Source organism: Fonticula alba (genome assembly GCF_000388065.1).
Source record: "Fonticula alba strain ATCC 38817 unplaced genomic scaffold supercont2.3, whole genome shotgun sequence".
Classification (NCBI taxonomy): Eukaryota; order Rotosphaerida; family Fonticulaceae; genus Fonticula; species Fonticula alba.
Genome location: NW_009242973.1, coordinates 1279067 through 1291312, shown reverse-complemented (window position 1 = coordinate 1291312; position 12246 = coordinate 1279067). Strand labels below are relative to the sequence as shown.

Sequence of the window (12246 nt, the reverse complement as noted above, 5' to 3'; positions counted from 1 at the left end):
GGGGGGGGGGGGTCAGATACGGCCGGAAGGCGCGGAGGCGAGTGGCCGAGGGGCAAGGAGCGGGGCAGGAGCGCCGGGCCCGATGGCGTACCCGCTGCGAGATGGCCGACGCCTTGGCCAGAGCAACCAGACGCCGGCGGTTTTCCCGCGGGTAGAAGATCCACAGCAGCAGAAAGAGCCCCATGAAGGCCCCGAGGAAGGCGATGGCGAAGACCGACGTGCTGTCGGTGCGCGTGTTGTTCCGGTCGGGATTGGCCCGATCGGCCCGGCGAATGCAGGAGAGCCCGTCACGCGAGGGGGCCCACCCAGGGGCACAGTCCCGCGCGCAGGCCCCCTGCATCAGCAGCAGCCCCGGGGCGCAGAGGGTGCAACTCCGGGCGAAGGGCGAAGGGCAAATCGCACACAGGGGATCAAAGCAGGGGAGACACACGCGGAAGGCGGCGGCGGTGGCGGCCATCGTGGTCGGTGGGGCGGGCTCGGGGGCCGGCGGGTCCGGCCCGGTGCCCTGCGGGCAGACCGTCACACAGGTAGCCTCCCAAAACCAGCGGCCGTCGCCGCAGGATGAGCAAGCCGTCGGGCCCGGGCCGGTGCATGTTGCACATGTCACATCGCAGGGCTCGCACTTGGCAAGGTCATCTGCCCGAGGGGGAGGAGGAGGGAATGGGGGGGGGGGGGGGGTAGGTGAGGCACTGCTCGGGGTCCGGCAATCACCCCATCCGGCAGGACGCGGGCAGAGGGGGGGCTGGCGCACCGTGGAAGTATTCGCCCGGCTGACAGTCAAGCAGTCGGGCATCGAGATGTCGCTGTTCGGGGGCCGCGCGCCTGGGTACCCCGCCTGAGCCCACCACAGAGGGAGAGGAGGACCGGCCGTGGGCCCGAGCCGACACGGCCAGTAGCAGCAGCAGCAGCAGCAGGAGGCCCGCGACGCATTGGCGCCAGAGGCCCCCGACTGGCATTGTCGAGTGTCTGCGAGAAAGGGGCAGAGAGACGGGACGCGTGCGCGCGCGCGCGGGCGAGGGGGAGAGAGGAGGAAGAGAAGAGGGACAGCCACAGGCGGAGAGGAAAGCAGGCGGGGAAAGGAGCGAGGGGCAAGGGGAGAGGAGAAGGCAGGGCAGCAAAGGGGCTGATGTGTGTGTATGTGTGTGTCTGTGATCGACCCAGCCCGGGACAAGGCCCGACACAGGACAGCGCCAAGTACCACCGCCGCCATCTGGATCTGGTCTAGTAGATGCCGGCGCGTGATCAAATCACGACTGGGGCCGGGTTCTGGCACGAGAGCACCGCGGCGCCCCCACGCTTTTGGGCCTACGTGCGCGCGCGCGCGCGCGCGCAATGCCCTGCTGCTCTTCGCCTCGGGATGTATGCGCACTTGGGCTGAGGCTCCCCCCGCTGAGCGCGCCGACCCGTCTCGCCGGGTTTCCTTCCTGCCTGGGCCGAGGCGGAGGGGGGCGCCAGCCGCCGGGCCGATGGGCATGCCGTGAACCTTTGCCGGGAGAGTCTGTGCCCGAGAGCCCCGACCGAAGGGGGCGGCACACGGGAGGGCGGCTCGGGCTCGCGCCTCCCAGCGACGAGCTAGATACTAGGAAGCGGGGGGCGCATTCTCCGTGGCCGTGTGACTCGCAGCACCGAGAAGCCCGGGCTCCGGGGCGTCTCGGGCGAGGCTCGGCCACGGTGAGGGGCTTCCACCATCTTCTGGGCCAATGTTGGCCACTTTCCGCCGCCCTGGCTGCCCCCTCCTGCCTGCACCCCGGGGGGGGGGGGGGGGGGGCGGTGGCCGCAGATTCGCCAGCGGCCCAGCCCGGCGGCCGATTGCGTGCGCCCCGCGCCCCCCCGTCCCTGCTCCTGTCCTCCCGTCCCCTCGGTGCCCGGCGTCGGCCAAATGCCCGCCCATGGTGTGTCGAGCCGTGGCGCCCTCGCGCGCGCGCGCGCGCGCCTCGGTGCCTGGGGCCTGTCAGGTCTGCCACGGGAGGCCGTCCGTGTGTTTGGTGCCCGGGCCGGTCCCTGGCCGAGCGCGCCGGAAAACCGTTGTCAGCTTTCGCCGGTACTCGGCGCGTTCCGGCTCCGGGCCGCGGGCCGGCCGTTGCGTCCTCCGCGCTCTGCCCGCGCCAAGGCCGTGCCCCGGGCTGGGCGGTTCTTCTCACGCAGCAGGCGTAGGTATGTGTGTGCGGGGGGGGGGGGGGGGGGGTGTGTGGGGCAACGGCTGCTCCGGCCTGCATATCCGCCGCTGGGCCCCCCCCCCTGCTCTGTGTGCTCCCGCCGCCGGGCTCCCCCCCCCCTCCCAGGGGCGATGAAAAAGGGCAGCCCCCCCCCCGCCTGCCGAAGGGGGCGGACAGATTTTCCACACGAGCCACCTTGGCCGCTGACTCCCCCACTGCCCCCCCCTCCCTGTTCCCCGCCTTTTGCCTTCCTCCCCTGCCTCTCCCCTCCTCCCTTGACACCGGCCGCCGTCCTCTTCCTTCCCGTGTCGGCCGCCATCCCTCCCCTTCCCTGATCAAGGTGCCTCCCCCCTTCCCCTTCTTCTTTTTTTTTTTTTGCTGCCGTCGCGCCTGTGCACCTCCAGCTCTGCGCGTCTGCCCCCCCCCTTCACATACACACACACACACACACACACGAAGACCCCCCGCCGCTAATGCCTCCCTCCCCCCCCTCCCCCCTCGCCGCCACCAAAGGCGCTTGGTAGCAGAAAATAAAAAAAACGCACCACGCCACACTCGCGCCCAGTTTCCACGAGAAAAAGGCCCCCCCCCCCCCTCTGCTTCTTAGACATGTACAATCCGAACGATCTGCCACAGCGGCCGCGTGCACGGCCGCCCCCCGGGCAGCCACCCCATCTCGCTGGGGCCCCGCTGCCAGGCGGCCCGCACCACATCCCCCCCGGCGCCCCGGGCCACTTTTCGCCCGACGTGCGTCCCGCTCCGGGGGCGGTCATGTGGTACGCGCCGCACCATGCGCCGATGGTTCGCCCGCCGGCCGGGCCTCTCGGGGCCGACCCGCAGCAGGCCCCGCACTTCCGGCCGCCGTTTGGCCCTGGCGGTGACGCCGGTGCCACCCCCGAAGGCGGCCACCCCCAGCCGGCCCCGGTCCACTGGCCGCCGATGGCCATGCACCACCCCCACATGGGCCCTTGGCCGCCGGCCCGGCCGATGGCCATGCCTCTGCCGCCCATGTCGCACCTCCAGCCGGTGGCTGTGCCGGCCCACGCCCCCCAGTCCGAGGCGGCCGCCGATGTCGCAACCCCCACCACCGCCGCCGACAGCTCCCCTGCCACGGCCGCCTTCTTCTCGCAGGCCCCCAGCACGGCCTCCTCCTCCTCCTCCTCCTCGGCGGACGACCTGGGCGCGTCGACCGGCGGACGCCGGGCTCGCACGCGCCCCGGCAAGACCCGCCCCGAGGGCGACTCCCCTCCCACATCGGCTCGCACGCGCGCCCCGGCCGCATCCACCACGTCCACCCCGGCGCCGGAGGGCCGGAGCAACCTCCTTTCCGGTCTCTTCGCCAATGCCCCGGCCACTTCGGCGGCCGGCCAGCCCCAGCCGGCCACTGAGCCGGCCGAGCCCGGCAACGGCCGTGCCCCGGCCCGGTCCACTGGCCCCGGCCCCCGCGGCGCCGCCCCCAAGCAGCCGGCCACCGGCCCCGGCGGCTCCAAGCAGCCCGCCGATGTCGGCCCTGGCGGCGTCGAGTTTCAGATCCGTCACGAGCCCCTGAACCCGGCTCTCTCGGGCCTGGTGCGCCATTTGCCTGCCTCCCCTCTGATGCCTCTCCTGTCCCCTTGCTCACACGGCGCGCACGCACGCACGCACGCACACCCGGACTCCCCGGCCCACTCCCGCGCCTCCACCCAGCCTCGTCATTGGGGCATCGTGTCCCAGGCGTTCCTGTCTCTGGCCCTGGCCCGCTCCTCCCAGGTGACCCCTTCCACCGGCAAGGTCATTCCCCTGGTGTCCCCCTGTCCGACCACCGGCCAGCCGGTCCCCACCGACCCGGCCCTGCGCCTGCTGACCGACATCAACTCCAGCAACTTCTCCTGGGTACGCGCGCCCATGCACCTGGCTGGCCTCCTCCCCTCCCCCGGGCTGCCACCTCCTCCTGCCCTCCATGCTGACTCATGGCCGGTTGTCTCCGCACACACGCCGCATGCATCTAGGGCTGCCCCAACGTGGTCCCCGGCGATTTGGTCTCCTTCGTGATGATCCCCGGCGGCCCGGCGGCTCCGGGCTCCATGCAGGTGGCTGACGTTCGCCTGGAGGTTCCACGCGCCGCGCGCCGCTACACCGGCACCATCTCCCAGATCAATCCCAACGGGTATGTATGCTCGTGCTCGCATTTCACCGGGCCCCCTGCGCATGGCCGCACACCAAGTCCATGCCCACACTCACACATCCACTTGCCCCCTCCGCCCCTCCCCCCCCCCCCCAGCTATGGCTTCCTTCAGCTGAAGAATCCGGCCGAGGCCCAGAGCCCCACCCCGGGCCCCGGGGAGAAGTCCCGCAACATCTACTTCCACATCCAGTCCATTTGGACGCGCAATCCGGCGGTCGAGCTGCGCATTGGTGACCTGCTGGAGTTCGAGATTGTTCGCACCGACAAGTCCTTCTCGGCCACGCGCATCCTGCTGCTGGAGTCGACCAGCGGCCCGGGGGTGGTGCCGGTGACGGCCACCGTGGTCCGGCCCCTGGCGGCGGCGGTCCTCCGCGAGGGGGCTGCTCCCCATCTGGAGCCGCTGGCCGGGGCTTTGCAGTTCCCCCTGCATGGGCAGCTGCACATGGTCCCCTTCTCGGTGGGGCATGTTGCCTCGGCCGCGGGCGAGGCCACCCGGCCGCCGGTCATCGGCGAGCAGGTCCCCGCGCAGATCCTCCTCACTCCGCGGTCGCCGGCTCCGAGCGTGGTGTCCGTGCAGTTCCCCCATCGGGAGCAGGCCGCGCCGGCCTTGGGCCCGGCGGCTCGCGGTGCGCCGGCGCCGCCCCTGCCGACGCAGTTTGCCCTGGCCGCGTCGGACATGGCCGCCTCCCGGCACCCGGGGCTGCTGGTGTCGCTGGACACGGCGGACATGCTGCCGGCGGCGGGTGCCAGCTCGGCCGCGGCTCTGGCGGCCCTGGCCGCCGGGCACTTCTTCGGTGAGGTGAATGGTGCCGCGGCGCCGGTGCCGGCGCCGATGGTCACCGGGGCCGCGGCCCCGGCCCCGGCCACCGCCGACTCCCCCCCGGGTGCCCTGGTGCATCGGACCCTCCCGCATGAGGGGCCGCCCGCGTCGCCGGGCATCGCCGGGCGCACGGCCAGCGCCGCCACCGGGCCCCTGCCCCCGCCGAAGTCGGTGGACATCATTTCGCAGAAGCCCGCCATCCGGGGCGTCCGGTCGGCCGACATGCTTGGCTGGCTGGACAGCCGGACCCCCTCGGCTGCCGGGTCCACGGTCGGGCTCTTCGAGCTGGATGCCCTGCAGGAGCCCGGGCACCTGCTGGGTGTGGTGGTTCGGTCGCCCTCGCGGGCCGGTGGCACCGGTGGCGGTGCCTCCTCGAATGATGATCTCCCGGCCGGGCCGCCGGGCGCCGGGGCTGGTGCCGACGACCATGGGGCCCTGGGGCTGATTGCCACGACCGGTCGCGATCCGCACACCGGGGCCGAGGTGACCGCCCTGTGGCACTTCACCCATGCGGCCATCACGCTCAACTATTTCGGGCTCTTCTACGGGGACCTGGTGTCCTTCCAGCCGGCGGCCCCGCCGGGTCCGGGCGGTGCCCCGGGTGTGGCCACCAATGTCCGGACCAAGGCCCTCACCGAGCTGGGCATCTACTTCGGCATTGTCACGGGCATTCGCCAGGACAGCGGGTCCGCGTGGATCCGCTGCCGGGAGTTCGCCTCGCGGGTGTTCTTCCGACTGTCGGACTTCGCCGGCAAGGAGGAGCTCCGCATGCCGATGGCCGTGAGCTTCCTGCTGGTGCGGCACGCCTCCTCGGACCGGCTGTTTGCCCGGCGCGTGCGCCCGGTCCCCATCCCCCTGGGCATTAGCTTCATCGAGTCGGGCGTGGTTCTGACCACCCCGGGCCCCAATGCCCGGGCGGTGCACACGTCCACCGCCTCGCGCGTGGCCCACATCGATGCGCCATTCCGCAGCGAGCGTGTGTACTCCCTGCCGGAGGCCTTGCGCCCGGCCGAGCCGACCGGCCAGATCCGCCCCTGTGGCAGCCTGGTGGCCGGCGACACGGTGGACATGGTGGTCGCCATCAACCCCACCACCCGGCGCCTGCAGGGTGGCGATGTCACCCGGCGGCTGTCGTATTACGCGGACCCGCCGGCCGAGCCGGTCCCGGCGGCCGATCTCCCGGCCAATGCCCACAACAGCGGCGCCGGCGCCGGCTCCGGCTCCGGCTCGACCAACAGCGGCAGCGCCTCGCCCACCGGCAGCGCCGCCACCCCGGCCGCGGTCCCCTCGCTGACCCTGCGCCATCGGGTGGTCACCCTGCGCACGCCGACCCAGCCGCCCCTATCGCACCACAACCTCATGGGCTTCGGCAAGAATGGCCTTGGCGGCTGGGCCTGAGAGCGCGGGGGCCGAATCGCCAAGGGGAGAGGGTCCATGTGCACACATGGCCAGCGGCTGCGCTGCCTCCCGTCCACGGCCGCACTCCTCTCCCTCCCGCTCGGCCGGCTCCCCGGCTTTTTCCCTTCCTCCCTCCCTCTCTCTCTCTCTCTCTCCTCCTCCTCCTCTCCGCCCAGCCAGCCTCTTCGCGCCATACGCCCGCGCGCCTCGGCCACAGTCCTCCGACGCCCGGACGAACGACTTTCATCCGCCTCCTTTTCCATTTCCCCTTCTTGTTGTTTCCCCCATTCATCCCCCAATGTCCTTGAGAAGAACACCCGTGTGCAGGCGCCCGGCGCGTCTACACCCCAATACACCCCAAATGGACCCCCCCCCCCCTACACACACACACATTCTCTCTCTCTCTCTCTCCGCCTCCCCCTCTGTGGCCGTTGCCCTCTGCCTCTGCTTTCCATGCGTGCGTGTATGACTGAGGAGTATATATTTCTACATACCGGCGCGGAGGCAGGCGCGGCCCTCCAAACAAGGACAGGATACAGGGGGGGGGGGGAGGGGAGGGGACACATGCCTCGGCGGGTGTACTACTCCGGGATCGGGGCCACCGACAGCAGCGGGACAGTGCCCGCGTCCGAGTTGCCGGGTGACTGGGCCTCCGGGTGGCCGCCGCTTCGGGACGGAGCCGCCGCATTCCCGGGAGAGGGCAAGGCCTCCGGGTCTTCTTCGGCAGGAGACCGGGCCCCCCCTGGCAGCTGACCGGTCGGGGACATGGCCCCAAGCTCGATATAGTACCCGGCGCCACTGGGCCCGGATAGACCCGCATGCGGGGTCGACACGGCCAGTCTCGTGCGCAGGCGCTCCAGCGACCGGGCTGTCAGCACGTGCAGGTCTCGCAGCAGCCCGCCAGCCCGGCCACCGGCCATGTGCCCGGAGGCCGAGTGGCCGCCCTCCGCCAGGAGATGCCGGCTGGAGTGCGCGCTGCCCACTGAGGAGGATCGCCGGAGGGTGGCCCCGACCGGCAGGGCTCCCGGTCCAGCTGACAAGGGAGGGCCGATCCCCGCGCGCTCGGACTCCAGCTCGTCGTCCGACCGGCCGGAGTCCGAGTCGCTGGCATGGTGACTGGCCATCTCGGCGTCCATGTCGACGGCCTCCGCAGCATCGGTCTCGGCGGCGGCGGCGGCGGCGGCCACCGCTTCGGCCTCGGCCGCGGCCGCCAGCTCCGCCGCCATGCGCTTGGCCCGGAGCCGGCGAAGATGGCGCCCGGCTGCCCGGTAGGCCCCGGACACCGGGACCTGATGAACGGTCGCCAGGCCGAGGCTCGACAGAACCGCGGTCGTATCGCCGGGCTGGAGCTCTTCCGGCGGGGTGGGCAGGGCCACGAGGATGGTGGCCGCGAGTTGGCCATGCCCGCCGATGGGGCACTCCTGCAGAGCCACCACCTGCATGGAGGACAGGCTGGCATTGGCAGCGGCCGCCTCGGCCCCCGGCACCCCTGGCATCAAGAGCCGCATGTCGTCCATGGTGGAGCCCGCCTCGGGGAGGGGCTCGGGCGTGGCAGTGGCCAGGGGCGCCGCCTCGGCCGGATCGGCCTCCCCGCCGGGAGACTCGTCGGGGGGCAGCCAATTTTTCGGCGGCGGGGCCGGCGCGCGCCAGACCCCGGGCGACCGACTGCCCGGCGTGACCACCAGCCAGAAGGCCACCGGCACGGCCGGCGGACGCCACTCGTAGTACCGGCGCCGGCGAATGACAAAGAGGTTCAGCAGGTAGATCCCGATGACCGAGGCCACCAGCATGCAGATGATGACCCACGCGCCGGAGGTGGCCCCAAAGAGCAGGTCGATCATCCCCTCCCGGTGGAGGATTTCATCGCCCGACATCGGCGGGAAGAGCGCATGGTGCCCGGTCCCCGGGGCTGCCAACGAGGCGGTGATCGAGAAGCGAATGCCCCGGTCGGAGCCGGGCCCGGTCTCCGGGATGTAGTATGCCCCCTGGTTTTGCAGGCGGATGGTGTATCGACCGGCCAGCAGCCCCGGCCCGCCTGGCGCCGAGTGGTGGCCCTGCTGCCATGGGCCGCCGGCGCCGGTGGCCGCCCTCGCCGCGGCGGTCACCCGACGCACGGCCGCCAGTGCGGCATCCGGGAGGAGGCCCCGCAACGGGCCCGGCAGGGCCAGGCCCAGGGCCAGATCCAGGGACGCCTGTGCGAAGCGCCCCGCGCCCGAAGGCCAGCCCAGGGAAGATACCGCGCGCGGGGCGCCCACCACCAGCAGCCGGTTGGTGGTGGACCAGACCCCGGACGGGCCGTTCAGGTGCAGAAGCAACGTCGGCTCCGGGCCGCGGCCGTCGGCCGCCGGCGGGCCAGGCGTCTCGCCACGGTCCGGCACCCCCCGTGGCAGGGGGTCAATCCAGAAGAGCGTCTGCAAGACCAAGTCCGCGGCCACGGCCGGCACTTCCACCTCCAGATCCAGATACTGCAAGGGAGCCAAGTGGCCGACATTCCCCGACAGGAGGGACCCGGAGAAGGCCCCCCGGCCGGCGGTCGGCAGCTCCGGCGGCAGGGCCGGCTGGTTAAGGGCATCCGGTCCGTGGGTGCTCGGCATGCCGAGCGGCAGCTCCGGCCGGCTTGTCCACGCCGGGCAGGCCGCCCCAAAGGGGGCATCCGGCCCGGCCAGCATCAATGACGCCCCGGCCCGGCCCGATGCATCCACACACCGGCCAATGGTCGAGCACCAGAAGCAGGACGTCTGAGGCGGCCGGGAGCCGGAATAGCAGGAAAACTCATCAGCAAAGGAGTCACACTGCGCCGGGCAGAGGGCTGCGCCCCAGCCGAAGAGCTCCACATCCGGCGCCGCGATGGGGTCCGCGCCTGTGGCGCACCGGCCCAGGGCCACGCATGTGCGGCTCTCCGAGCACCACTGGCACCGGTCGACCACGGATGCAGATGTGCCGGGCGGGAGGGCCGCCAGTCCGGGCCCCGGGGCAAGAGGCTGCAGACACTCGAAGCAGGAGCCCCGCCGGGGGCATGTCTCGGCCGGGCAGCGGCCTGACACATCAAGACCATCGGGGCAGGATGAGGTCGTTGCCGGGCTTGCCACCGCCGCCGCGGCATCCAAAGCCACGGCCTGGCATTGCCGGAGCCCCGGGCACCAGGCGCATCCCGGCGCCTTGGCGCATGCACCGCAGCTGGCCAGGCTTTGGCAGTGATCTTCGCCACCACTGCCATGGATGACAGTGGCCTTGGGAGTGGCCGACGCCTCCAGGGTCGCGCAGTTGTGCGGGGGGGCATCGGCCAGCGGCAGACAGGCACCCTTCAAGCCCGGAAGGTCGAGAACCCTCCAAGAGCAGAGGGGCGATTGCTGGCAGGTCTGGCAGGGGCTGAGATTCGGGAATTTGGATAGGTTGCCTGTTTGCTGGTGGCAAAAGAGAGCATGGCACTGGGTATTGGCACTCCGCCGGTCTCCAAGGTCATAGGTTACCATGTCGGCCATCATTTGGCCTGTGCATGTTGACGCGGCAGGAGAGGGAGAGGGGGGTGAGAGAAGAGAAAGGAGGAGGAAAGAGGAGGAAAGAGGAGGAAAGAGGAGGAAAGAGGGGGAAAGAAGAGAGAGTAAGAGAGAGTAAGAGAGGGAGTCAGTGTGTGTGTGTGAGAGAGAGAGAAGAGGAGAAGAAGCGGACACCGGAGGACGGTAAGTCCCCGGCGGCGGAAATACAAAAGACCATACCGTTGAAGCCGCCAAAGAGCAACATCGCTGGGAACCGGCCGAGCCGGGCGGGGAACACCTCCAGAGTATGGCCGCTGCGGGCCAGCAGGGCCGAGTTTCCAGGCAGAGCCAGGGCCGTCCATTCCGAGCAGACTGCCAGTCCCAGGCGCAAAGCCCATAACCACAATCCGGAAGAGGGGCCGACAAACACGCAGGTGGTTAGCGGGGAAAGCGGCAAGAGGGGGCAGAGTGGCCAGGGGGAAAAAAACGCACTTGTGTCCAGGACAAAGGTGTCGGAGAAGACACAACGGTTGGCCACCGACGGGATGGAATGCGTGTAGGGTGCAAAGCCCCCATGAATCAGAACCAGGCCCCAGACATTGCCGGCGATGGGCAGTGGCAGTGGTGCCACGGCCGCCTCCATCGCCGAGGCAGCCCCGCCGGAAGAGGTCCCACCATCCAGCGGCGACGGAGGGGCAATCGGGATGGGCAGCGACAAATCCGGCACCAAAGCCATCCGGTGCATGAACCGGTAGGCCGAGTCCCGGGTTATCATGCGCGTCCACTGGTGGGTCACCGGCGAGAAGACATAGGTGTCCCGGGAAATGGTGCTCGTGTGGATGGTCCCGCCCCCGGCCCCGCGAGCCAGACGAATGCCGCCATGCACGACGATCGACCCATGGGCTGGGACAAAGGCCGCCGCATGGCCAAACACCCCGGCCGTCAGGCTTTCCGGGGCCGCCAGACCAACGCGCTCCCACGTTCGAGTGTCTTGCAGCGGGAAATGGGGACGAATGTCAGAGAAGCACGCAAGGATGATGGGGCCAGAGCCCCGGGACACCGAGGTGGGGCCGGGCAGAGGGCATGCGCACCCAGGCTGAAGCGCCAAACAACCGAGTTGATGCGCTTGGCGCGCCCATCAAACCCGCCAATCAGGTACAGGTGGCCGGGGCCGTCGCCCGAGGACGCAGGCACGAAGGACAGCGAATGGCCAAACAGGGGAGGCGGCCAGTCGGATGTATGGGGCCCGCGTTGCACTTGCCGCCAGGTGAGAGTGCCTCGAGTGCGTGGCCGGGACATTCGTCAGTGATGAGGGGGGGGGCGGCAGAGGGGGGGGGGGGCATTCATGCGCAAAGACGGAGACACACCGAAATTGAAGATCCACAGCTCGTCGCTCTCGCCGTTGGATGTATACCCGCCAAAGACAAAGAGCACCCCCTGGCTGGGGTCGGCCACGGCCAGCGCATGGCTGTGCCGGCCCGAGGGCGACAGGACCGGATGGCCATGTGAGGGCGAAAGGACCGGTGTCCAGCGCTCGCTGCCTGCCGGGGGCCAAGGGCGTCCAGGGGGTGGCGGCATCAGGCAAGGGGCAGTCAGCAATGGGAGGCGAAGGCGAGCGCGTAGAGGAGGCCCGAGGTGGGAGGAGGGGGGGGGGATGCGCACTGAAAGAATAGATCACCGTGTCCGAAAGGAAGGGCGAGTCGAAGGAGGTCCCCCCATGGACCAGGAGAGCCTGCTCGGCTGGGGCGCCGGGGAGCGAGGGGAGGTTCAACAGCGCGGAGACATGTCCGGCGCGGCGGAGGGCCACATCCGGGCTGAAGGAATGCTCCGGGGCTGGCGAGCATGGCACCATGGGATGGTCAGAGGACAGAGGCGGGCGGGCCAGCTGGCGGCAGAGGGGGAAACGCGGGACACGGCACGGGCACGTACCCCGCGTGCACAGGATGTCGGACACCATGTCCAGTTGGTCAGGCTTGTAGGCGATCGAGCACTGGCAGGAGTCCGGGACACAGCGGTTGTCGATCATGCACTCGGCAGGACAGGTGGCTGCATGGGCGACCAAGAGCATGCGTGAGACAGAGCACTGTGGTGGGGAGAGGGAGAGAGGGAGGGAGAGAGGGAGGGAGGGAGAGAGAGAGAGAAGCAAAGGCAAACGACGTGCGGTGCAAGGCGCGGGGGGTGTGCACACACCCTCCTTGCCCGGGGAGGACAAAGAGTAGCGCAGAGAAGCGG

At 70.6% G+C, this 12246-nt stretch overlaps 3 protein-coding genes across 3 annotated transcripts in view; 1 reads left to right on the top strand and 2 right to left on the bottom strand.

Annotated features, from left to right (window-relative positions):
• The window catches only part of H696_02073 (serine/threonine protein kinase), a gene marked incomplete at both ends in the record, with an annotated part of 7225 nt that extends 6269 nt beyond the window's left edge, over positions 1 to 956 (bottom strand). The window contains 2 exons of the mRNA XM_009495971.1: positions 92 to 636; positions 752 to 956. Coding sequence (XP_009494246.1) covers positions 92 to 636; positions 752 to 956 — 750 coding nt within the window. The remainder of the gene's footprint in view (positions 1 to 91; positions 637 to 751) is intronic.
• Positions 957 to 2346: 1390 nt separating this feature from the next.
• On the top strand, positions 2347 to 6538 carry H696_02072 (hypothetical protein; the record flags this gene model as incomplete). Its single annotated transcript, XM_009495970.1, has 5 exons — positions 2347 to 2496; positions 2670 to 3725; positions 3843 to 4028; positions 4145 to 4302; positions 4417 to 6538. Exons 2-5 carry the CDS (start codon positions 2766 to 2768, stop codon positions 6536 to 6538), a joined length of 3426 nt encoding a protein of 1141 aa, XP_009494245.1. The 5' UTR covers positions 2347 to 2496; positions 2670 to 2765.
• A 539-nt stretch (positions 6539 to 7077) lies between these two features.
• Positions 7078 to 12246, bottom strand: part of H696_02071 (hypothetical protein) — a 6830-nt gene continuing 1661 nt past the window's right edge. Inside the window, exons 4-10 of the mRNA XM_009495969.1 lie at positions 11944 to 12060; positions 11677 to 11847; positions 11382 to 11555; positions 11106 to 11291; positions 10507 to 11004; positions 10255 to 10386; positions 7078 to 10028 (exon numbers count right to left, since the gene is read on the bottom strand). Of these exons, the coding sequence (XP_009494244.1) occupies positions 7120 to 10028; positions 10255 to 10386; positions 10507 to 11004; positions 11106 to 11291; positions 11382 to 11555; positions 11677 to 11847; positions 11944 to 12060 (4187 nt within the window). The 3' untranslated portion in view covers positions 7078 to 7119. The remainder of the gene's footprint in view (positions 10029 to 10254; positions 10387 to 10506; positions 11005 to 11105; positions 11292 to 11381; positions 11556 to 11676; positions 11848 to 11943; positions 12061 to 12246) is intronic.